At 40.8% G+C, this 25,200-nt stretch overlaps 2 protein-coding genes and 1 long non-coding RNA gene across 5 annotated transcripts in view; 1 reads left to right on the top strand and 2 right to left on the bottom strand.

The window, feature by feature from the left end:
- The window catches only part of LOC117953531, a 96,649-nt gene extending 72,812 nt beyond the window's left edge, over positions 1–23,837 (top strand). The window contains exon 3 of the long non-coding RNA XR_004658633.1: positions 23,794–23,837. This is a non-coding gene — a long non-coding RNA (uncharacterized LOC117953531). The remainder of the gene's footprint in view (positions 1–23,793) is intronic.
- cfap65 (cilia and flagella associated protein 65) lies at positions 560–16,580 on the bottom strand. Of its 3 annotated transcripts, none has more exons than XM_034886644.1 (35): positions 16,428–16,580; positions 16,074–16,150; positions 15,216–15,403; positions 14,883–14,982; positions 13,933–14,099; positions 13,563–13,771; positions 11,367–11,503; positions 11,061–11,286; positions 9,379–9,647; positions 9,088–9,240; positions 8,667–8,905; positions 8,395–8,551; positions 8,095–8,223; positions 7,725–7,976; positions 7,474–7,613; positions 7,251–7,335; positions 6,620–6,766; positions 6,287–6,452; positions 5,967–6,095; positions 5,651–5,864; positions 5,253–5,381; positions 4,928–5,018; positions 4,735–4,820; positions 4,537–4,603; positions 4,141–4,251; positions 3,534–3,725; positions 3,032–3,190; positions 2,783–2,920; positions 2,451–2,567; positions 2,230–2,364; positions 2,097–2,147; positions 1,774–1,985; positions 1,454–1,585; positions 926–1,327; positions 560–821 (listed from the first exon to the last, which is right to left on the bottom strand). In XM_034886644.1, the coding sequence occupies exons 2-35, from the start codon at positions 16,146–16,148 to the stop codon at positions 764–766; spliced, it is 5,262 nt and encodes a 1,753-aa protein (XP_034742535.1). In that variant the 5' UTR covers positions 16,149–16,150; positions 16,428–16,580; the 3' UTR covers positions 560–763. The 3 variants fall into 3 exon arrangements, with proteins under 3 accessions (XP_034742535.1, XP_034742538.1, XP_034742537.1); XM_034886647.1 differs by having other exon boundaries at positions 6,299–6,452; XM_034886646.1 differs by having other exon boundaries at positions 8,667–8,902.
- Positions 16,911–20,156, bottom strand: LOC117953530 (motor neuron and pancreas homeobox protein 1-like). The gene is made up of 3 exons (XM_034886665.1): positions 19,551–20,156; positions 18,465–18,625; positions 16,911–18,203 (listed from the first exon to the last, which is right to left on the bottom strand). The coding sequence occupies exons 1-3, from the start codon at positions 20,017–20,019 to the stop codon at positions 17,814–17,816; spliced, it is 1,020 nt and encodes a 339-aa protein (XP_034742556.1). The 5' UTR covers positions 20,020–20,156; the 3' UTR covers positions 16,911–17,813.
- Positions 23,838–25,200: the final 1,363 nt, after the last annotated feature.

Raw genomic sequence — 25,200 nt, 5'->3', positions numbered from 1 at the left:
TCTTTAGCGTGACGCGTCTTCAAATATTTAATTAAGTTGCTGGTGTTGAAATTTGCAACACTCCGGTCACCCCTTGAAATTGCTTCTTTGCATACGTTGCTTGTTGCCGTCTTACCGTCGGGGACATCCACTGTAATGTACTGCCGACATGATGCACTAATGTTAGCTTGTTTAAAGGAGGCGTTGGGTGATCAATTCTTCTTCAACTGTGTCCCAGCTAACGGAGGTAACCAGTAAATAGATACCTATTTATAATAGTTTATGTAGTATCGGATCGGTGCCTGTACTCCAATACCCACCGATGCCAGCATTTTTGGCAGTATCGGAGGCATTTCCAATACTGGTATCGGAATCGGAAAATCTCTACTGCTAAGCATTAGCGTGCCGCTGCAAAATAGGCTCAAAAGTAACTAGTTTTGGTCGTGCAACAGAAAACTCAGATCGGACAGATAGTCTAGCTAGTTGTCTGGATTTACCCTAAAGAGATCTGAGGAGCAGGTAAACATAGTCCTGAATGAACCAGAGTTTAGAATGCCAACACAAAGGAAGCCCAAGGCAACGGATATCTGGCCTAAATGAGTGAAATCCAGCAGATTTTTCGGAGCAATCCCGGAAGTGGAACGTCAATAATATAGTTTAGGGCAAAGTGAACATTGAAAAGAGGAAAGGATGAACAAAAGTTGGATTTTAATTAAAACAGCACAGGGAGTTGGACTTCTGGGCGAGGCGTAGATGGTGAGACTTTTGTCCCTGCTGATTCCTTTCAGTTTCTCAGATCTACTTTGTCCTCCTCGGCCATGGCTTTGGATGTCCTCCTGGATCTTATGATACACACAATATGTTATTTGGTTATATCTGACATGTGCAACAAATAGAGGACTGCAAGAGCAAAAGTAAGTGTGCGTGTGCATGTGTCTGTCTATACCTGGTTGAAAAAGGTGGCAGGATAACAGTGCGGGGATGCGCTGTAAGGACAAGCTCCCCTCTGACAGCTTCTATCATCAGGTTCTGGAGCGTATTCAGTAAAACATCTTCACTAAAGTCAGCAGGCACATGCTCAGTGTGTGGTGTGTTTTGCGTCGGGCGCCTGTTTCCCCAACATCCCGCAGTCCCCTCACTGTCCACTGTGTTGCGCTGTTCTTTCTGTCCCACTGTTCCACTCAACGAAACCTCCCGTTGGTGTGTAGGGTGAGAAGGTGTAGGACAGGGCGGGGGAGGGCGGGAGGATGGAAGTGAGGAGGGACTAGTTTTTTGATGCTGGTAGGTGATGGTCTTGGGTGCCAAAGTAATCAGAGACTGGGTGAAGGCTGGATCATCTAGGATGCCACTGGAAATAGAGAGAGGGAGAGGGCACATTAAGACACACACACACACACACAAACACACACACACACACATATACCATTTTTCCATATGATATCAAACAATTTCTAGGTGTCTGTGTAACTGTTACCTGAGCAGAGAGGTGAGTACATGCATGGTGATGTCTCTATCAGGGCCATGTGTCGGTTGAGGCAGCCCTTCTAGGAGGGATGTTCTTGAATATTGAAGATCAGGCTGCTGGGCCTTGACTGACCTGGGGCATTTTAAGAAGACAGCGCAGATAAAAATGCTTCTGCTACTACATGCTGAATGGAGATCAGGATATTCTGGATTCTTCACAGGAGTCACAACATATTTTCTAAATCCAAAATAAGTTTTTAATATGTTTTTGTAAAAACATAAGTATAAAGGAAATTCTCTGAGGTTGTAAATAGCATGAGAATGTTTTACCTATTGGACTGTTTAGGGAAGTGTGGGGGGTATTCCAGAAGCATGTGGGAGTGTGCTGTAACCCACAGATGTAGCAGAGCAGGTTGGGGGGGTTCAGGGCACCTCCATGCTTTGGCTGTCTCTCGCTGCGCCCGCCGCTCAGCTTTTGTTAGCTTGATACATATAGTGCCCACTGCTTCACAATTAGCATTGGCACAGATAGGAGGAAGAGTCTAGAGGGGAGACATAAAGGGGCAGTCAAAATGAAACCAGGCTTTGAAAATGTATTTGATGATAATAATATTTGCAAGATAGGCCTTATATTTACAACAAATGAGTGGCACCTTGTATTTCCTGAGTGGTGGCCCTTTTCTTACTCGAGCTGCTACAGGTTCCTGTAGCAAGACAAAGTGTGAAAATGGTGAAGAAGACTGTTACATCACTGTAAAATATATGATTTTGAAATTGAGGAAGGACCTTATCTATCAGAACCTCTGGACTTTGTGCAAGATCTTTGTCTGTTATAGTGAATTCATCCAGCTGTCTCGCTTTCTCTTCCTCCCAATGCTGTAAAGCATCATGATAACGAGTCAATGCTGCTTCCTGAATAACCTGGAGAGGAGAGGAGAGCAATTTATTAAATGTTGGATTTAAATTCACTAGGCTCAAAAAAGCTGAAACTTCATCTGCTGTGTTACCTGACAGATGATGTCTAGCTGATAATCGGTGGGGTAGTCAGTAGAGGTAAAGGTAAGGACACAAAGTGCACTCTCCCCTGGACACAGACTACCTTGATCTGGACGGATCTGCACCACCTGACACAACACACAGACAGACATGCAAACCTGGTCAGAAGTGATATTTTTCTTTCACCTCCAACCCTGGATTGAGATATCATAGGGCAAACAGATATGGAGAATTATTAAATCAGTCTTTCTAAAATAACTTAATGCCTGATATACAACCTCCGAATAACTGTCCCCAATTACATAAAATGTAAATCACAGGCTACATGTAACCCTTCCTGTACCTGTTGATTGTTCTGCTGGTCCCATGTATAGTGGACAGTGTCTATGTGGGACACATTGGTCAGGAAGAGGATTCTTGAAGATCGTGAGCACACAGGGATGTCGCCAAGACAGACACTGTCCTCAGACAGAAATAGCACCTACACACAAACAGACACGCATAAGCACACGCACACGCACACTGAGATGAATACATAGAGCCTCAAATTCAAGTTAAAAGAATAATTTTAAAAGACAAGAACCACTCTCACCTGTCCAGGGAAGGGCAGCCTCTGGGCACAGGGTTCAGATGCCTTAGTATCATTGCAGCCAAATGGGGTTGTGGAGCCCAGTGAAGGAGAATTCAACCCACATCCCTCAAATCTCACCAGCGTAGAATCCCCATCCTGGACATGGATAAGAATATCCATCTGGTGATACACAAAAACAGACTCAAAATCACAATGGTGATCTAATTGTGTAAATGAAATAGTAGGTGTAATTCTAAATAATTTACTGAATTTAAAAAAATCATTAAACTGTTCATTTGGGTATCTAAGTTAACAAACTTCTGTATCTGTAACGTTAAATTTCTGTTCCAGGTGGATTTTTAAATTGCTATGAACTTGGTTATAATGCCACAGACAAAACATGTACAATGGAGAGAAGCATAGTGCCTACAATAAAAGCTCCCCAAACCAGTTGTATGAAAGGTTTGAAGGGGTTGTGGTAAGAGGGCAGCAGAAGGTAGGAAGAGTATGGCTCGAGCATTACGTGGTACACTTTAGCCTCTAAAGGAGAGAAGATCCATTCCAGCATGGCCGTCTTCCCCGGTAGGACCACTCCCTCTGGATTGAGGCAGCACAGCAATGGATGGTTAAAGTTGTCCGCCTGCAGCTGTGACAACACAGCCATGTCCACCTCATAACGGACTGGCACTGCCCCGCCATTGTTTAGTTCATACATCTGCAGGACAAATGTCAAGTCACCTGGGTTTTGTCTAGCCTTTCAGAGGAGCTCAGGTTGGAATGTTAACAGTATTAATAGAAGTATTTTTAACAGAGAGGAAAGCCTTCTGCTTAAACAATGGACAATAATGGATATCCAAACACAGTTATTTCTGATACTGTATTAATCACTTTATCTAAATATGGAAAAAATTCAGATTGTATTGGTCAGTTGCTGCTTAGTGGATCACATCTATGTTGACGTTTCAGATGGAATCCAGTGCTGTAAGTTTAATAACAGGAGAAATCTGTGGAAGCTGTTTCAGTGAATATGACTGGAAATATTATGCTATCAACAAGATTTCAAAGCATTTCAGCTCACTGGGAATAGGCCAATCCTAATGGGCTTTATGTTTGAGAATTTAAACACACACCTGCCTCGGAGGAGAAAAGTTCCTAATAGTTACAGAAGTAAAGACATGTCGCTTGGAAGCAAAGTGAAGATAGGGTCTGTCTCTCTCCACCGTCACCCCCTGAAAGTTCAGCTGCACAAAGAATCACAACACATACACATCAAGTTAAAATAAATATCTAACAATTATAAAGAGTTCACCAAATTTAGTGATATTTTAGATTACTACATTTCTCAGGCCCTACAGAAAATAAAGGGGATGATGCAGAAAGAGCACTACTGAAGTAAAGGAACTGTGGAATTTGAAAATTTGATCAGTATATCATTTCTATCAGTATAGAAAGCAAATTTTGTTTTTGTGATGTTAGACCTGAATAAATAGGGGCTTTGTGTAAATGTATATGCAGTTCTTCCTCACCAAGATCTCTCTGCCATAAGAAAGTTTAAACACGACAGGAAACCGATCTGTCCCCGTGAAGTCATGGCTGTGAAGGACAAAGTTTAGATTATGTTAAGAACATGTAATGATTTTTAGAGAACTCTCAGCCTTGCCATTATTATTAAATTGACTGATTTATCGTTTTGTGCTGTTGTATCTTTTGCAATAATCTCTGACCTGTAGGTGAAGTGTACTGCTCTCTGCTGGCCAGGGAGCAGAGTTCCAGAGCGGGGAGAAATGTTGAACAGATGGTTGTCTTGCACCTGTCAAGGTTTTTTTTTTTTTAAGTAATATTTTGAAACGTGAGAATCTCAGAACGTGTTAATCACATAGTCAAATGAAATGCATATAAAGAAAAGACAGGCCTAACCTTCATTCGGTGCAGTTCAGTGCTGCTAAACTCTCCGGTCTCGGCCCAGTACTCCAACTCTATCCGTTGGTCCTCTGGAAACAAGAATGCCCTAATATTGAAGAGAAGCCCGAGAATCAGTAAATCAAAGATTTAAAGATTAGAAGAAACACAGGTCTATGCAATTTGTCCCTATCAAGCTCAATTTCTAAGAGTATCATATGTATTTTCCTTATAATTAAAATGGAAAATGATTAGCTGTGTATGACAACTGGTCTGTTATCCTGCACTGTACATATAAATTGAGCAATTTTGACAAAATCTCTACAGTCTGCTTTTTGCTTACCAGTCTACATGGATGGAGCCAGGGTTGTGAAACATCAACACAAAAGTTGAGGGCTCTGAAGTCAGAGGAGCGGCACTGAAGTTAAAATCCAACAGGACTTTAGTGAAGATGGAAGGAGATCTGCTCAGACTAGAGGCAGGAAGAGCAAACATGGTCATGCACACACCACCACCTGACAATGTAAATACAGGATATCTTTTGAAAAAAACATAAATTAAGTATTATTTCAGTCTCTTTTGTAATAAATAAACAATCAAATTATGTAAATATGGAATGAAACAAAAAAATGATGGGATTCAAAACCTTTACAACTCCCAAACATGAATCTATCATGAACTGTTTTTTTTTTTTTTTGTTTTTTTATATTTAGTTGAGTATTCATACATTCTGCCCCTAACCTGTGCCTGGTAGGGGTTCTGTAAGTGAGTTCTGCAGGGGAGGGATTGAACAGCAAGTGCTCATTGAGGCGGTCCAGTGAGAAGAGTTTCCATAGATGCACCTTGCTGAGGCTGCTCACACTGCCACCCCCCCACACATTAATCACCTGGAGGGTGGGAAGCACACCCTTAGCTCGCACTTCACACACTGTTTGGGGAGGGGATGACAAAAACCCTAGGGAGAGAGACAGATGCATATAGAAAGCAAGAGAGCAGTAAGTATCGAAAACGACAAGGCAGAATATGTTCAAGTTTGTGTTGTCTGTTTTCTATCTACCACTGGCATTCAGCATCTGGTAGCTGATGGTCCACAGGTACTGCGCTCGTCTGTGGGGCCTGACTGTGGATCGGAGCAGCATTGTGGCGTGTGGGGCGATGGTTCCCCTGTCACAGTCCAGCCGTAGGGCTGCATGGCCAGACAGGACACAGCTGATCTATTACACTGGTTCAACTATATCTGTATCAATTGTAATTAGCAGTGGTGACTTTTTGTTTGCCTTACTGACAACTGACCATGCTAAAGTTTACTTTGCAGATACAGTAGCTGATCAATATCATGTAAATACAGTACGCAAAGGACCTTACAAAAGAGAATACCATTTGGCTCACTCTCTGGGTCGTAAGTAAGTTCCTCATCCAAAAGTATCTGCTGTACAGAGAGACAGAAGGAGACAGGACAGGGGCTGTTGTTCACCAGAGGAACCTGAATTGGCCGATAGCTTCCAACCAGAGTTTCCCCAACATCCAGAACTGCTTTCTCTGCCTGGGGAGTAAAAAACATGCACACATTGCTTTGCTTGGTTCATTTCAAAAGTAACTCATGCTCCAAAAGAGGAGTGTGACACTTATTTGACATTGTCTGGAAAATTGACGTATAGTTCCAGTACAGGCACACACACTTATAATCACACAAGACAATGGCAGCCCCACCTCTATGGAGCCACTCGCACCCATCCCCACCACATTAAGGGTAAGGTGTGACTTGTTACATCCAGGAGTTTGGATTGGCCAGAAGGTGAGAGTGGGTTTGAGTGTGTACGTTTCTTCTACCAGTGGGCTGAAGGACCATATCTGAACCTGTAACAACAACCAGTCACGTACAAAAAGTTTAAAAAGGTAAATAAAGTCAGTTGCTAAGTTCAGTCAGGACCCCTTCTTCAAAATAGATTAATTCATCTGAGACCATGCAGGATCCCCATAGGGTACAGAACAGAGCAGCATCGATGACAGAGACACAACATTTATTATGTCAGACGACATGAATTTAAAAGGAGGAGCTGGCGTGGAGATGGGTTGCAAGTGCTAGCAGAGATGCAGCAAGGCAGGCTGGGAAAAGCAATTTAAAAAGAGCGCACAATTTGAAAATTCAATCAAAAGAGGGAATCGGCTGAGCCATCAGCTGGTGTGCTGGCTTAGGAACTGTCAGCTATGAACTGAGATAATAGCCAAACTTGACTCTGTGATCTGCCAGAACTTACATTATGTTTCATATTTGTTTTAAATCACATGCACAATATCTGCGCTTGCATTAAATGTATTTATGATTTTTTCATTCTCTCACCGAGCTCTCATTGGGATGCAGTTCACCGGCATCTGGTTCAACCGAGATAAGCTCTTGCTCTGGCTCTGGAATGCTCCATTGGAATCTATCATAAAGGACAATCACAGAAAGACAGCTGTAGACAAGATTAATGATGCTTGGAAAAGTCCAGACTACGAACATTACATGGCAAAAAAAAAGTCCCAAGTACAGCACTGGAATAACAACCATTATGGCAACCAACCGTAGCGGTAGGCGGCTGAGGTTTCTGATGTGGTGGGAACGCTGCGTCCGTGAACCCACGGCTGTTGGCTGGAAATATAAACTGTTGTCTCCTTCCAGAGACATGCACATCTGTTCTACAACACTGACAACTGTCAGTTCCTAAAGGACACAGAGACATTTGCTCAGATAAAATAAACTGCAAGCACAGGTGGTGGGTGCTACCGCTTTTGTCCTCTGTGTTCCTGTGTTGTGTATATAGTAATATAGTACCTTTGTGTGTTTAGCTGCATTGAGCCGAAGGTGTAAACTGAACCCTTGTTTAGGACTGTCTTCTGTGGGAGTTGTTCTGAGCATGAGGATTTGGTGATTCCCAGGCTGGATAAGACCACAGCTCGGCACAACAAACATGGATTCTGCCAACGTAGGGTTTAAACTGTGGTCCAGACAGAAAGTGAGGGGCAAGTCTCCACAATTCTGGAGGAGCACTGTCTGATGGGAAAGAACACTGAGCGGAGGAAACACCTTGAGAGAACAGAATATTACAGTTACCAGAGAGTGACAGAACTATACATAAAGGAGAGACTCAGTAAGAGTAAGATATGCTATAACGTTTATGTTCTTTCTCATCCTTGTGTCTCACCACTCGAGGGGGCGTCAGAGAGCAGCTTGGGATGAAATGCTCTTTCCCTGGCTGAAAGGAGTGGCCTATAACTCTGACAGTCACACACCAGGGTGGAAACAACACTCGCTCCTCTAAGTCTTGATTTTCCTACAGCATCCAGAAGAGAAGAGAGTGGCAGCAAAATTTCTTGCATAAAATTGTTTTTCTTTTATGGTTAACAGAGATTGGAGAAACTTTTTGATTGGGCATGATTTTTGAGACTAAAAGAGAAGCAAAATCACTTAATGTGAAGGAATTTTTACTGTAGATCGTTATTACCCTATAGAATGCAAAGCATTCGAGTTGTGCTCCGTGCAAAGTATTGAGCTGCTTAGGATCATAGGTCACCCTGAATGAGGTGGACTTCAGTGGAGCCAGCTCACATAATGGGGGAGAGACAGTAAACGGACAGTCTTGGGCAGCAGTCCAAACCAGGCTGGAGCAGAATCACATGCAATAGTAAAACCAGATTGAGCAAGAAAAACTGATATTTATATTCTAAAAATTATGTGCCATAGCGAGAAGTCACAATCCAGTGTAGGAATGGATACCTGAGTTTCTCCCTGGTGTGGTTGGTGATGGAGACAGGCTGAGAGGAAGTGGATGAAGTAGACAAAATGGAGGACATTTTGTGATTAAACAGTAGCTCACTGGGCATCACAGATACATGTAGAGATGATAAAGAAGAGCTGGAAGAGAAGGGATCCATGCACCCCAAGCAGGATTGGTAATATTCCTCCATGGGATTTCTGCACACAACACCAGCACTGTCTGCTCTCTTGTGTGACTGCTAGAAAAGGACACAGAAAAAGAGTCAGAGAGACAATAACGAAACCTATACTGTCCCCTTTACAGATTACATCTGGTGTCCATGCGTGATTTAATATTTTCTGGTAATATACTGAAAATCTGAACAAATTTGCAATATGCCTCCTCCTTTGGGCAGAGCACCCCCTGTTGGTCCAAGCATACATTATGATCCTCCTGCATGTCGCTGGGAGTGTCTGTCAGGTCCTGTGTGCGATACCAGCAGAGCTTGTAAAGAAACAAGTGCTCAGGCTTCAGTATGGCTGGTTGATGGAGCTCTGAATGACAGGTACCAATCAGGTCAAGGAATATGGGTTCCTACAGGGGGAGATTAGACATTTCTAGGTAAGTAGAATACACGTGAGTGTGTGTGTGTGTGTGTGTGTGTGTGTGTGTGTGTGTGTGTGTGTGTGTGTGTTATACAGTAATGGTGTGTATGCTGCATATTTCTCCTACCCTGTGCAGTATGAGACATGCCACTCTCCTGTGATGAGCAATAGGCTGCGTAGGCCTATAGACTGCCTTGAGTGTGGTATGGCTATGTGGGCTTACAGTGCCACTTGCTGGCTGGATACTGAACACACTGTTCCCACTACAATCAAGGTCCCATTGGTAGTGAGCCTCAACAGGTGAAGAATTAACAAGCTCCACTGTCTGTACAACTGCTCCTCCTTCCTCAACACAGCCAAAGTCCACCACAGAGGAGGACAAGGAAACTTTGGGACCTAGTTACAAAAATAAATAATTATTGTAAACATTGTATCCAGTTGTAGATTCCTTTCCTTTTTCATTTAATAAAAGTTGGAGAATAAAGCTAGTGGGGTATGTATTTATCTGCCTTTCTAAGATTGCAAAATGTTTTTTATATACACTCACCTATAGGATTGTTAGGAACACCATACTAATGATGTGTTTGACCCCCTTTTGCCTTCTGAACTGCCTTAATTCTACATGACATTGATACAACAAGATGCTGAAAGCATTCTTTAGAAATCTTGGCCCATACTGATAGAAAAACATCCTGCACTTGATGGAGATTTGTGGGACGCACATCCAGGGCACGAAGCTTCCGTTCCACCACATCCCAAAGATGCTCTGTTGGGTTGAGATCTGGTGACTAAGGGGGCCATTTTAGTACAGCAAACTCATTGTCATGTTCAACAAACCAATCTGAAATGATTCGAGCTTTGTGATATGGTGCAATATCCTGCTGGAAGCAGCCATCAGAGGATGGGTACATGGTGGCCATAAAGGTATGAACCTGGTCAGAAACAATGATCAGGTACGCCCCTGGCATTTAAACGATGCCCCAATTGGCACTATGGGGCCTAAAGTGTGCCAAGAAAAAATCCCCCACACCATTGCACCACCCCCACCAGCCTGCACAGTGGTAACAAGGGGTAATGGATCCATGTTCTCATTCTGTTTACCCAAAATTCTGACTCTACCATCTGAATGTCTCAACAGAAATCGAGACTCATCAGACCCGGCAACATTTTTCAGTCTTCAACTGTCCAATTTTGGGTATCTTGTGCAAATTGTAGCCTCTTTTTCCTATTTGTAGTGGAGACGAGTGGTACCCGGGGGGGTGGTTCTGCTGTTGTAGCCCATCCGCCTCAAGGTTGTGTGTGTTGCGGCTTCACAAATGCTTTGCTCCATACCTCGGTTGTAACGAGTGGTTATTTCAGTCAAAGTTGCTCTTCTATCGGCTTGAATCAGTCGGCCAATTCTCCTCTGACCTTGTTGCATCAACAAGGCATTTTTCACCCACAGGACTGCCGCATACTGGATGTTTTTCCCTTTTCACACCATTCTTTGTAAACCATAGAAATGGTTGTGCGTAAAAATCCTAGTAACTGAGCAGATTGTGAAATACTCAGACCGGCCCGACTGGCACCGACAACCATGCCAAGCTCAAAATTGCTTAAATCACCTGTCTTTTCCATTCTGACATTCATATTGGAGTTCAGGAGGTTGTCTTGAACAGGACCACAACCCTAAATGCATTGAAGCAACTACCATGTGATTGGTTGATTAGATAATTGCATTAATGAGAAATTGAACAGGTGTTCCTAATAAGTAGGTAACTTTAGGTAAGTGTAGATTGTGTATGTGTGTGCCTTTCCGTGTGCCCCTACCTATACAGTTTCCTGTGAGTTTGATCAGAGTTTCACTGGGTGCTCCTCTACATTTTAGAGATAAGTACTCAACAGAGACACTATCCACCACAGCAGGAGTATAGGTGACTGTAGCCCGTAGTGATCCTCCAGGGGCCACCTTACCCCTGGGTACATCACAGCTGAACTCTGACTGTAACAAAGGTGCCCCACTGGACATTTGTGAAACAGAGAAAGAGGCAGTTACCTAGAGGAGAGAGGTGACAAGATAGATCAGAGGGAAGGTAATTGAGAGTGTACATTTGTGTATCTTTGTGTGCTACTCACAGGGGAGGGGTTAAAGACGTAAAAGTGTTTCTGCAAACTGTGCCCGACTGCCACAGAGCCAAAGTGCAGCTCTTTACCACACTGTTCTTTTTCATCCTTGGTGCCTGAATTTCTCAATTGAAGATATGGGTATTTAGCTGAAAAGAAAATCAGAAGCAAGAAAAGAGGAGAGTGAGAGTATTGGTTCCATCATCTCCTTTAAAACAGTATTCTGAGAATAACTAGATATCCCCTTGCCACATGGTTCATTCATTAATACAGATGCATATCTGTATTGTTGCAAATAAAGCAAATATGGAACAAATATGCAAAGTTAGCTGGGTAAAAGAAGTGGCTTAAATGCTTTGCTTTACGGTTAGATCAGTCATTCATATATTGTTCACAAACATAAATTAGGAGTGGAGTTCTACATTAAAAATTAGCATTTTGTGTTTTTGTGGTGTACTTTTTTCAGTGTTTCTAATATTACTGATGTAACAAAGGAATCTCCCACTTAGAAATCATGGAGGGGTCTGAAATTTTCATCGTAGGTGCATGTCCACTGTGAGAGACATAATCCAAAAAAAATCCAGAAATAACAATGTATGATTTTTTAACTATTTATTTGTATGATACAGCTTCAAATAAATATTTGAACACCTGTCTATCAGCTAGAATTCTGACCCTCAAAGACCTGTTAGTCTGCCTTCAAAATGTCCACTCCATTTATTATTCTAAGTTAGATGCACTTGTTTGAATTGATAATATAAATAAAAATTGAAACTGAGATTGTTAGCTGCATAAAAACACCTGTCCACCCCGTAAAATCAGTAAGAATTCAACTACTAACATGGCCAAGACCAAAGAGCTGTCCAAAGACACTTGAGACAAAATTGTTCACCTCCACAAGGCTGGAAAGGGCTACGGGGAAATTGCCAAGCAGTTTGGTGAAAAAAGGTCCACTGTTGGAGCAATCATAGAAAATGGAAGAAGCTAAACATGACAAACATGTCAATCTCCCTCGGACTGGGGCTCCAAGCAAGATCTCACCTCGTGGGGTCTCAATGATCCTAAGAAAGGTGAGAAATCAGCCTAGAACTACACGGGAGGAGCTGGTCAATGACATGAAAAGAGCTGGGACCACCGTTTCTAAGGTTACTGTTGGTAATACACTAAGACATCATGGTTTGAAATCATGCATGGCACGGAAGGTTCCCCTTCTTAAACCAGCTCATGTCAAGGCCCGTCTTAAGTTTGCCAATGACCATTTGGATGATCCAGAGGAGTCATGGGAGAAAGTCATGTGGTCAGATGAGACCAAAATAGAACTTTTGGTCATAATTCCACTAACCGTGTTTGGAGGAAGAAGAATGATGAGTACCATCCCAAGAACACCATCCCTACTATGATGCATGGGGGTGGTAGCATCATGCTTTGGGGTGTTTTTCTGCACATGGGACAGAGTAACTGCACTGTATTAAGGAGAGGATGACCGGGGCCATGAATTGTGAGATTTTGGGGAACAACCTCCTTCCCTCAGTTAGAGCATTGAAGATGGGTTGAGGCTGGGTCTTCCAACATGACAATGACCCAAAGCACACAGCCAGGATAACCAAGGAGTAACTCTTTAAGAAGCACATCGAGGTTCTGACGGGGCCTAGCCAGTCTCCAGACCTAAACCCAATAGACAATCTTTGGAGGTATCTCAAACTCCATGTTTCTCAGTGAGAGCCCAGAAACCTGACTGATCTAGAGGAGATCTGTGTGGAGGAGTGGGCCAAAATCCCTTCTGCAGTGTGTGCAAACCTGGTGGAAAACTACAGGAAACATTTGACCTCTGGAACTGCAATCAAAGGCTACTGTACCAAATATTAACATTGATTTTCTCAAGTATTCAAATACTTATTTGCAGCTGTATCATACAAATAAATAGTTAAAAAATCATACATTGTGATTTCTGGATTTTTTTTAGATTATGACTCTCACAGTGGACATGCACCTACGATGACAATTTCAGACCCCTCCATGATTTCTAAGAGGGAGAACTTGCTAAATAGCAGGGTGTTCAATTCCTCACTGTATGTTCCAGTCTGTGTAGTCAAAGCTGGTAAGTTTAATTGGTAACCTTTCAAATATATTTAACAACATATACTGTATCCAAAATCTTTCTGAATCTATTAATGTCATTGTGTCCCTTCTGAGCTCATAGTAAAGTACCTATTCCCTGCAGCAGCACAGTGCAGCAGCTCTCTGCCTTGTCCCCTTCTTCTCCAAACTTGCAGTTGGCCTGTTTCTGGTACACCACTGCCTCTTGTGGTTGGAAGAGCACAGTGATGTGACACTCCTGGCCAGGCTTCAACAGGCCTTGCTCAGGGCTTAGTTGGAACGGAGCTGCGCATTCCCACTGGAAGCTTGTGTGAAGTTTGCTGTGGGAAGTAGAAAAGCACAAACACAAACACAAATATAAGAACATGAACACAAAAACACACTTTAAATGTATTGATACAAAGCATTCTGCCTTCTTTCTTCCCAGGTTATTTATCCCTCCCACATTTCTTCATTAGTCTAAACACACACTTCCATGTACCTGACATTTTTCATCAGGAAAGTAGAATGTGAGGAGTTTTGAACAGCACAAAGTGGCAGCAGCACAGAGTCAGGCACCTCCAGAGCATGGCAGGGAATGGTAGCACGGAGGCATACTTGGAAGCTGCCATTTTTACTTTGAAACTCAATGCTGTCTTCATACTCACACTGTCCAGACAGACAAACAGACAACAACACAGATAGAAGACATGAAACACGAGGAGTAGGTCATGTTACATCTCTATTATAGGAATAATACTTTTCATCTTTTTAAAGCCATATATGCTTCTTGTGGTGCTGTTAGTCATTTTGTCATACTTTTTCTGCTCAACAAAGAGTACAGAATCATTAAAAAGGATAATGATCTAGAGTGATCTCAGTTCCGTTTGTTGTAATGGTCCCATCTCCCTCACACTAATTATATTTTTTGACTTACAGTATCTGACCATTTCTAATGGTAGGACTGCAAACGCATTTGTCTCAAAGTTTGAATTCAGCACATATTAAAAAGCCCTGGAACACAATACTTTCCAAAATACTGTTAAGATAGAATAGAATAGGATAGAATAGAATAGAATATAATTGAATGTCTTTATTGTCATTATACACAAGTACACGGTACCTGTGCAACGAGATTTAAGCAATCACTTTACAGCGTTGACACAAAAATATAATAATATAAGATAACAATATAAAATATCATAAATTTAAAGTCAAAGATATAGAGGTAGGGTAGAGAAAAAAAGAGAGGGGCGTGGGGTGCTGGCGCACAGTCCTGAGTCCGGAGAGCCATTGTATACGTATATAAAATAGCTTTGAATGCACATAGCTTTGAATGCACATTGTGTAAAAGCAGATAAGTGTTTACAAATATATTATATACAATATAATATATTTATTAACAAAGATATATTAATAGATAAAAGTATGTATATATTTGTGATGTGTTACCCTCTGTAGTGGTCTAAAGCTGATTGGCATGGAGAACGAAGTCCCCGGGCTGAGAACAATTATCTGGGGAATCAAGGTGAAAAACTTGGAAAGTGGAGGCCTGTGAGGGGAAAAAGATACGATAGTATAAGCTGTGGATACTCAGCAAGCTTATATTGCATTGCCTGTCAGTAAACAATAACCCAAAATGTGACTGAGTTGCAAAAACAGGAAGAGCAACAAAACGATTAGGGCTTTTTAGCTTCTTTTTTTGTGTGTGTGTGTGTGTGTGTGTGTGAATATTTGAGCTTATGTTTGTATGCATTTGTGTGTGTCCATGTGTTTTTGTAAGACCTGATGTGCAGCTTCTGCAGCTTGCTATGAATATTCTTTAACACTAGGGTCTCAGTGAACTCTCCTCCCAGGTCCCAGTCCTCCCAGACCAGCTCTGGCTTCAATTCCAACCCTAAGAGGCAGCTTTTCTGGCTGGAAGCTTGTCGTTGGTACTTCCCACGCTGTTGCTTCTGGTGGGTCCGTGGATCCTGCCGGATGAGGTGTTGCAGGAGAACATTTAGTGTTTGATGTTTTTTTTCCAGAGTTTTAATAGCTATACTACATAGCTATTAAAACAAAACAGAAAAACCCACAATCTCTACAAGCAGTGAGTTGTGTAATTCAGACTAAACAAATTTGTTCTAAAATTATATTGTGGGAAAGACCAGTAAAAAGGACGGAATCATTCATAATCAAAATGTTTTCTGCACATGTGTCATTATGTCAGATATATCTTTATTTTTTTGTTGATAAAATTAGGTCAATTTTACTTGTGTTAGTGTCAACCAGTAGATGCCAGCTAATGTGTAACTGCTGTAACTGTTTAAGGATTTTTTTACAGTCAATGTTTAGGACACATAAAGTAGACTTATATTAACTGTGATACATTTACTTAAGGACTTCCTGGTTGTTTTTCTTGTAGGGATATATACATAGGCAGAGAAGAAAGTCAATATAGTAATACATAATATAATACATTAGGCATAGACTGTGGATCATGGGCCATTTTGCTTATTCAGGGCCAAGGAGGACTATAGTAATTGGTCAAATTGAACGCACTGGTTCAATGAGACCAAATGTAGCTAGCTATGTTGCAAAGGAAAAGCTGAACACAAGTTGTACATTATGACAAGCTGTTACTATCGAAACTTTAGTTACTTTGATATTCTTCCCAGAGGGCTTCCATTTTGCCCCTGAAGCCAAGGGGGGGGGACCCAGAGTCTCAGCTAACATCCCTGGAAAGTGACAGAAGACATTTAGCTAGTCTAGTATTAGTTATTTTGAACAGTTGACGCATTTATTAACGTTACAGTATAATCCTTAGAAGTATCTAGCTAAACCATAGCTAAATAAAACCACGTTGAAAGAGCGTTTTGGAATAAACGTAAATTAAGACCATAAAGTTTGCTTTTAACAATATCTATTTAGCTAACATGGGGAGTAACGTTAGAAAGCTGTCGAAATTAAACCGAAACTAAACATTGCTGGTCTAACATACTATCTTGTCCTTACCTTATTAAGGTTAGAAAATGGCAAACAATGTACGCTCACAACTTTATATTCTTTCCATTTTAGTGATAAGAACCCCGCTAACAGTTACCGGAATGAGTGTCAAAAGTTTTGTCGACCACGACGTAACTAAGGCAACAAGCAATTGTATGAAATCACCATAGCAATTACGGCAGCCAAGGAGGGACAAATGCATTTCGCGAAATGGTTTCATGGGATTTAAAAATCCTGAGGAGTGTTTACACTTATTTAATACCTAACATGTATTACATGTCATAAAATGCTTTAGAGTTATTAAGAAGTTATGGTAGGCTATGCAAATAGTGTCCATAACTTAGCGACACTAACAACTAATCCACACTCCAACCCCAAAGTCACTTACGTTACTTCCTCTTGTTACAAATATGAATATGTATTTCTTTATAGACTGCACTTATTGGACTCAACACACATGAATTACATTTTATTTTGAAATTATTCCTCTCAACAAAAAACATTATTATTTCTTTAAAAGTAAAATATATTAAATTCTATAATGTTAAATTATATTGACAATGACAACATTACACACTTAATATGAGAATAGTTTCCAAAATAAAAGGGGAAATGCCATATCAACAGTACATTTCAAATACAATACAGTGCATGCAGCCATTTCTTTGTGAATGTGGGGTTTTCACTAAATATAACATGCAATTTCAACAAGATAATACAAGACAAAGACCTAAATATTGTACAACAAAGATCCATGACCATACAGTAAAAAAGTAGCCTACAATAACCATTAGCATTTTTCTTTGCCACCCCTAATGCCCTAAATCTTTAACTGGGTGAAAATTAATCCATTATTTGTAAAGTCTTCTCTATTTAAAAATGTAAAATATGAAAAGTTACAAATATTGGTGCAATATTTGTCCAGCATTTGTAACAGACCAGGATGCTGATAACGATGTAACACTGACACTCTTTACAACACAAGTCTCCAAGATAATGTTTCTTTCTCTGCATCCACTACCTTCCATGAAAGTGCTGTCCCACCCCACCCATGCATACATGCATACAGTTTTATATTAATAAATAAAATAGTTTATTGCAGAAAACAGGACAGAAAATGCTTTTTGTGTGTTTGCACTGTTTAAATCACTTTTTAATCAAGTTAAAGTAAATCATGCACAAAAATGCCCATTATACATCAGAATGATATGTTAATTCTGAAGTCATAACTCGGATGGACTACTGACCATTGAACCATTAATTGTCCAGGTAAAGATGGCATTATTCTGGTTGGATGCCCAATGTGGCGATTTCCACTTACCCTTTTGGTAATTTGGGAGCTCCAGGTATAGAAACAGCACTATGGGTCGGGGTGGGAAAAATTAGTTCTCCACTTCATTTCTCCATGTTTGCGCACATGATTGCATTGTGTATTGTCTGAACTATGGGAAAACCCCCCTTCTTGTTCTCGGGCCTCCCTCCCTCCTCCTGCTCCTCCTCTTCTAAGTAAGAGCTGTAGTTTCCTGTTCCTTCTCCAGCATGCCTCATGAAGCCTACAGAGCCTAAAGAACTTGCCCTCAGCACTTCTCTCTCCTCTTTTTCATCCTCATCATCCCTTTCTATCTCCTCTTCATCCTCCAGGCTCGAGCTGTGTGAATCACTCTGAGGCTTGGCACTGTGTAAATCCATCCCAGCTCTTTCTGAGTCAGTCAGTGGCACTGCTTGTTCCTTGGCTTTGCGACTTCTCTTCCATTTCATACGTCTGTTCTGGAACCAGATCTTAACCTATAGTGAAAAACACCAGGAATTATGTTAAACTGTGTAAACTTGTTCAGTTATGTGACCAGGGGCAAAACGTGCTATTCTTTACCTAAAGTATTTGCTTCTGGGGAGGAGAATAATGCTAAAAAACACCATAGGGATGGTGATATAAGCTTAATAAATTGACAGACACTATGAATGATGAGAATAGAGGGACACTCACACACTAAAATAATGTTCCTATGATTCATTACAATTACATCCTTCAGACTCTGACTCTCTCACCTGCGTCTCAGTCAGCATGAGGGAGGTGGACACCTCGAAGCGTTTAGGCCTGGACAGGTACTTGTTGAGCTTGAACTGGTTTTCTAATTCCAGCAGCTGCTGGCTGGTGAAAGCTGTCCTGGGCCTCCGACACTTCCCAAACAAACCTGCCTGGGCCGGGCCTGAGAGGGGCGAACAGGGAGAGGCACACACGACTTATTCTGTGCATTTGTTATTATTTACATTTTCATCTTCTTCTGTAAGAGCACAATACCTTTGATACTATTATTATGGATATTGGGTTTTAATCACCTTAGGCAAACAGTAGCCTACAAGTGATAGAGAGACAAAAAGAACGAAAATATTCATTCGACAAATATTTTTCTAATAAATCCTCAAGCAAATCCTCAAAATATCTTCTTGTTTGGTTTCCCTAATTCCCTGGTTGGGTCCTAGGCCTGTCTGTCTTCCTGCTTGTAGGCCTTTATCTTGTTTTCTCTCTGCCCGTTAACATTTATTGCCATGATGTGAGGTCGTGGAGAGAGGATATTGCTATGGAGGGGTAATAAACCATCAAGGGGGGCCATTTCCTTAATGAAAACACTATAAATGTTATCAATTGATTAAGTAGGTCTATTTCAGGTGTTACCTTTACCGTAAATGCTGTGCGTTATTTTCTATGATATATTGTCCTTAAGAGACAGCATATCAATGTCACGGTCATTTAAAACCCAATACCAACACACATGTTTACCAACATTCAGAATTAATATGCATATGATGAAATAATAACAAGAAACAAAAGGTGCATTGACGTCTTCATAACAAAATCTAAATAAAAAGATAATGTTTTGGCTATTTACAATTACATAAATATAGTACTCTTTAATATGATATTAGCCTTTGTATTATTACTATTAGGCAACTATTATTATTATAAATATTATCAATATTCTTTTAAAGCTTAGCCAACTATGAACTTTGGATCATCTATGTCATTTTTGTCACAAATGCAGAAGAAGATAATGATGTATTCTGGTTAAGTTAGGCTACAGGAAGTAAGAATGGTGAAGTTTATTACTGCAGGAGACAGGGAGACCCGCTTACCTCCATATTCTCCGAGTCTGGGTATCATCATCCCGGCTCTGATCCACGGCTCCAGAGTAAGCGTCGCGGCCATGGTGGCCCCCTTCAGCTGCTCAGGGTATGGTTGGACCAGATGTGTGAAACCGGGGTACATGAAGGCGGGGTGCTGGCCTCCGAGGGCCGCCAGAGGATACATGGAGCCCGGGTGCATTCCGAGGAGACCGCCTTGGTGCAGAGCAGTGAATCCTGACTGGGACATGCTGAACAGCTGGGCTTTGGATAGTACTCCTGGCGGGGCAGGAGAGCAGTCTGTTGGGTTTGGATGAGGGGAGGGCGTCTCTGAGCCGCGGTTGGACACCGGACTGCCCCCGCGGCTTCTGCTGTAATACAACCCCGGGGACGCACCATCACAGTCCGTCCTCTGCTCCACGTCGTGCGCCAGTAGCGCATCAATGCAAAAGTTTTTAGATTTCTCCATGGTGCTAATCATTCCCACAATGAACTTTGAAGTGAAGTGTAACAAATTTATAAACACACTGTAATATCTAAAAGTTCAGAGATGCTTCTAAAGAAACTGCTGAAGAAATGTCTCTTGTCTGACCCACTCCACTTCTGCCCTGTGCGTTAACCCACTTCACTCACTCTAAGGGGAAATTACTCGCACCCGATAGCGCTGTAAAGTCTGCTGTGCTGTGATTGGCCAGAGTCATGGAGCCGGGGCAGGGTAAACTATTTCTTCTGAAAGGTTAATAATAGGCATTTGTGCACATGTACCAGCACTTTATGTTGAATTCTAAACCGGTCAATAAAACTAAGTCAAAAGTATTTGTGTGTCATAATCATTCACAATTAAACTTCTATATAAAAATAAGTGGGTGCGACTTTATTTCTTTCAGTTTGTCTGTTACTTGTCTGGAAGTGTGACACACAAGTCCATCCCTGTCTTAGGTGTGGATAGGGTGCAACTTGCTTACACACACACACACACACACACACACACACACACACACACACACACACACACACACACAAACACACACATATGTGAGACGTAATTGAAAACTGTATTGTGTTAATTACTTGAATCTGACTTCATAGTGATGACAAGATTCATAACTTTCCAACTGTAAGTCTTCATTAAATTTTATTGCCTGCTAACATTGACAGAAATCGGACAGCTCTTATCGGTGGTTGCTGCCATGATTATCGGTCATCACCACACCATGGAGCAGATAAAGGGGCTGTAAACTCACAGAGAGCAAACTCATTTTCTCTCCCTGCTGACCAGAGCCACTCACCACGTAGGCACAGGTGAGACAAAATCCTGCAGCAGTTGTCGGTTGTTTACTTAACCATGACACACCTTATAAAATGCAAGGATTCTTAAAAAAGGTTGTGAGACATGTGCACATATTAGCCTCTTATTTGATGAAACCCTTTTTCACATGTTGGTGGCAACATGGCATTGCAACATTTCACACATTACTGTCTTCTTGTCAACCTAACATGACAGTTTACTGGTCTGGAATATTGCCTCAATCCAAGGCTTTATTTGGACCTGTTCCGTTTCACTTACAGTGTCCAAATTGCATTTATCTGCCACGGTTTTACCAGAGTTGATTTCCTGCTGGTTAATACAGGACTGATAAGAGACTGTCAGAGGCCTGGGAAACTGCTCTCACTTCAAAGACAAACACACCAACACCTGCTGAACTACCCATCATATAAACTTAACGACCTAATATGGGTGCGTGTGTGTGTGTGTGTGTGTGTGTGCAGGCATGTGTGTCATTTTTTAGACATTAGGAGTCTTCAGAAATCCACGTTCACCATGTTGCACAACATTTTTTTGACAACAGCCTTTGTAGAGTTAGTTTATAAAGTGTCTATTTTAACACATCCAGACACATACGCATGAAGAGGCAATGATGTTCCATGTTTTAAGTTATCTCACAAGGAGACACAGGTTAATAATTCACAAAATATGTCATCAGTCCTTACTAAGAACCACATAGACACAATAGGGGTATTCACAGATAGCCTACAGGTAGACCCCAGTAGGGTCAACAGCACAGATATAGAAAGGGGTCAGACCGGATACTTTGCAAACACATGTTTCTCATTTTTTAATCTGGTAATGTTATCATGCAGCTGTTGACATAACTAATTGTTTGGGTCTGTGAAAATGAAGTATAAAACAATAAATGCAATCAATCTATTCCATACACAAAAAGAAACAAGAAAGTCTGCCTTGTTCTGTCATTTATTGGTGAAAGTCATGTATGATCTTCAAAGTTCATAAAGCAATTTGGGATACATTACTTAGCCTAACAGTTTTTTTTTAAATCTTTAACTTGTTTAACAACAGGAAGTAACTCGATTGCAACTAAAAGTTTACCAAATCTTACATGGCAGTGTTTATGATTTTATTAGGTCATTTCTCCCCCACTGACCTCGGTAGTCAGACAGGGATCAGGACAGGACTGAGGTTAAAAAGCCTGTTGTAAAATAATTAATACTCTGGGATCTGTTCTGCATTAGATAAGAGTGGATACATTTCACCATTTATTAAAGTTTGTACAGCACATGTTGATATCCCAGCTCAAACATAACATAGACTCTGATATGGTTCTGCAGATATAAAGGATGCATTATTTGAAATTTCACACCACTCAGAGATAATCTGTTTTGTAATATATTTAAATTCTGATCTATGGTAATTAGATTTCCATTCAATAATCCAAAACAAAAGAGTGTTTGTATTCACCTTTCCCATGCACATATCTACTCACAGACAGATAGCAGTCCTACTATGATATCTTGTACAGTAATGTACTCTGACCTGACGATGGAGATGTCAGCTGTTTGGGGTTGAACTCTTCATCCACGAGGTGCCACTACTGGGATTGCTCCGGTACCGCAGGAAATGCATCTTTTCGCCAAGTTCTTTTTGTTTCCTTCCGCTTTTTTTGTGTTGGAATTTTAAACTCCGGTAGATTTCTGAGGACTAAGGTTAACTGCTCCTCAGGTCTCTGCAGGGTAAAACCAGACGGCTAGATATACTATCTATCCAATCTGATTTTTCCCTTGTGTGACTGAAACAACTTTTGAACACACATGTTCCAACAAAACTAAGGTTGAACTATCTTTATCTTTCCTGTTCAAAATGGAAACATTGTTCATCAATGGAATCCCTTCGTCCACAGCACCATGTCATATACCAGAGGTCAGAAGTCAGGCCCTTTTAGATTATTTGTTTAACCCTCGTGTTGTCTTCCCATCAAAATTGAAAGTTAACACTTTTGTTGACACTTTTTATTAACATTTTTAACTTTTCTTATGTTGTTGTCCCTTTTTTCATGACTTTTGACACTTTTTTTCAATGTTTGCCACTTTTTAAAACTTTTAACACTATGTAACACTAGCTAATTAATTTTAGTTTTACAATTACTTTTTGGAATTTGTGGTCAATAAACCTCATTTATTGGAAATTATACCTATAATGTTTGAGTTAGAAAAGCAGATATAAGGAATTATTTAGACAAAAATTAAAGGAAAGTATATCAACTTTTACACAACACCATTTGAAAACCACTTCAATTTGTTTTTGAAATGCTGTCAAATTAAATAAGACTTGTTAATGAATTAATGAAAGTAGAGATTTGTACTTGACAAAGAGCATTGTGTGGAACCAATGATATTTTGGGTAATTACAATTAGGTAGTTACAAAGAATATTGATATAGGAAGACGGGGCAATTTGACCTGAGGACAACATGAAGGTTAAGTAGGTCTAATCAACTTTTTATTGCGGTTATTAAAAGTCCAAATGATTTTGCTAGGTGTCTGCCCATACTGTTAATGTTCATAATGAAATCGGTAGCCATGGTAAATAATTGATCTATTTATATTAAATTGTATAACAATCTTGGGCACCCTGGTTGCCTACCTGGTTGAGCGTCAGTCCTCACCGTTGCAGCCGCAGCACCAATTCTGACCTGTAGCCCTCAGCTGCATGTTATTCCACTTTCTTCCCTTTCCTGTCTTCTGCTGTCCTGTAACTCCAAGGCCTAAAATGCCAAAAAGATCATCTTTAAAGAATGGAAAAATTTCAATCTAATACATTTGAATATGTGATAACATGACAAGTCAAATGCCAAGACGTCACTTGCTGTTAATCAGCTTCTTTTGTTAGCTTTAGCAGGAGTTGAGCTGTGTTTTTATTCCCCAGCTGTTTTATAAATAAAACATGAAAGAATAAATAGTGACCACTAAAAAGTTGAATTACAACTAAATCTGGATTTACAGTTTATTTAATCCAATGATTTTTTGTGATAATGCACTCTGAGGAGACACAACTCTAAAGCCGGTGAGCACACACACACACACACACACACACACACACACACACACACACACACAGACAGAACACAGAAGCAAAATAGACAAGAGCAATACAGGGAGACAGAAGAACCACTGAGGCTAAATCTCCTCTCCAGCATCAGATGTAAAAGAACCATTCATGTTGCTTCTATTCATACACAAATGTGAGCGAGGTTAACCTAGTGGGCGATTCTGTCAGGCCTCTATGGTTAAGATGCAAAAAGGTTACCACATTCTTGCATGTCTGGTGCACAGGAATATGGGAGAGGCTAAGTCAAAACTAATTTGATTTTACTAATTTGATTAGAGAGTGTTCTTATGAATTTGATTGATTTTCTGTTTTTTTTGTGAAATACAGCATAACACCAACATACTGATAACAACAGTGACAGCTTCTAAAAAGATAAGCCAAATAAATAATTGTATCAATTTCCACTCAAGTTTGACTCCCATCTCAATCCCATTTTAAGAAAGAACCTTTATGTTTGCACAATATTTGTCCAGCTCATGTCATTTCATGCCAAAAATGAACACTGAGCAATGTCCCAGTGGGAATTTCAGATGGATATTTTCACGTCCATTTAGACAGTATGGAATTGATGTTGATACAATGCCAGTTTGAGTTGATCCCACTCTTCCGCCATGACGCCTTTTTACTGCTCATACTAACTAATCAGCTTTTATTCCGGGGAACTTTTCTGCTGCCCAACACATACATAGAATGAACTCCTGTGTCAGAAATCTTTCCCCAAAAAAACTGCTTTTTATATAGAAATAGTGCAAATTAAGTACCCAACCATGGCAGTGACTTTAGTGACCCTCCTTGATGTAAGTAACACAGATTAACAGGGCCAATGTGTTAGTAAAGTAAAATATGACTATGTATCCCAGGAGACATTGAGGCTGGAAAACAATCCCCAACAGCTAGAGAATAATAAAGCCTGTTGTTCTCTCGCTGCTTGTGTCCTATTGTGGATTCTAGTCTAATATCTGCTTTTGGTTGCTATTGTTGTAGCTATTGTCATGCGCTAGTTTTGCTCTGATTGGCCTAATGGACCGCAGGGGAATAGAACATATCCTGGTTGAGAAGGGGTGGGTGTTCAGGGTTGCAAGGTTCAACGTTGTGAAAAAAAAACAAATAAGTTGATTAATGACAGCCGTCCCAACTGAGACCGGACCATAATGAGGAGGACAAGAGGGAGGAGCGGAGGAGGAGCAGAGGAGGAACAGGGTGGGCAGACAGGACAAGAGCTGAGATTGGATGATTATTACTTAGCATGGTAAACAGT

This window comes from Etheostoma cragini, chromosome 11 (assembly GCF_013103735.1).
Source record: "Etheostoma cragini isolate CJK2018 chromosome 11, CSU_Ecrag_1.0, whole genome shotgun sequence".
Taxonomy (NCBI): Eukaryota; Metazoa; Chordata; class Actinopteri; order Perciformes; family Percidae; genus Etheostoma; species Etheostoma cragini.
Note: the sequence above shows the minus strand (reverse complement) of the source record. Positions and strands in the feature narration are given on the sequence as shown.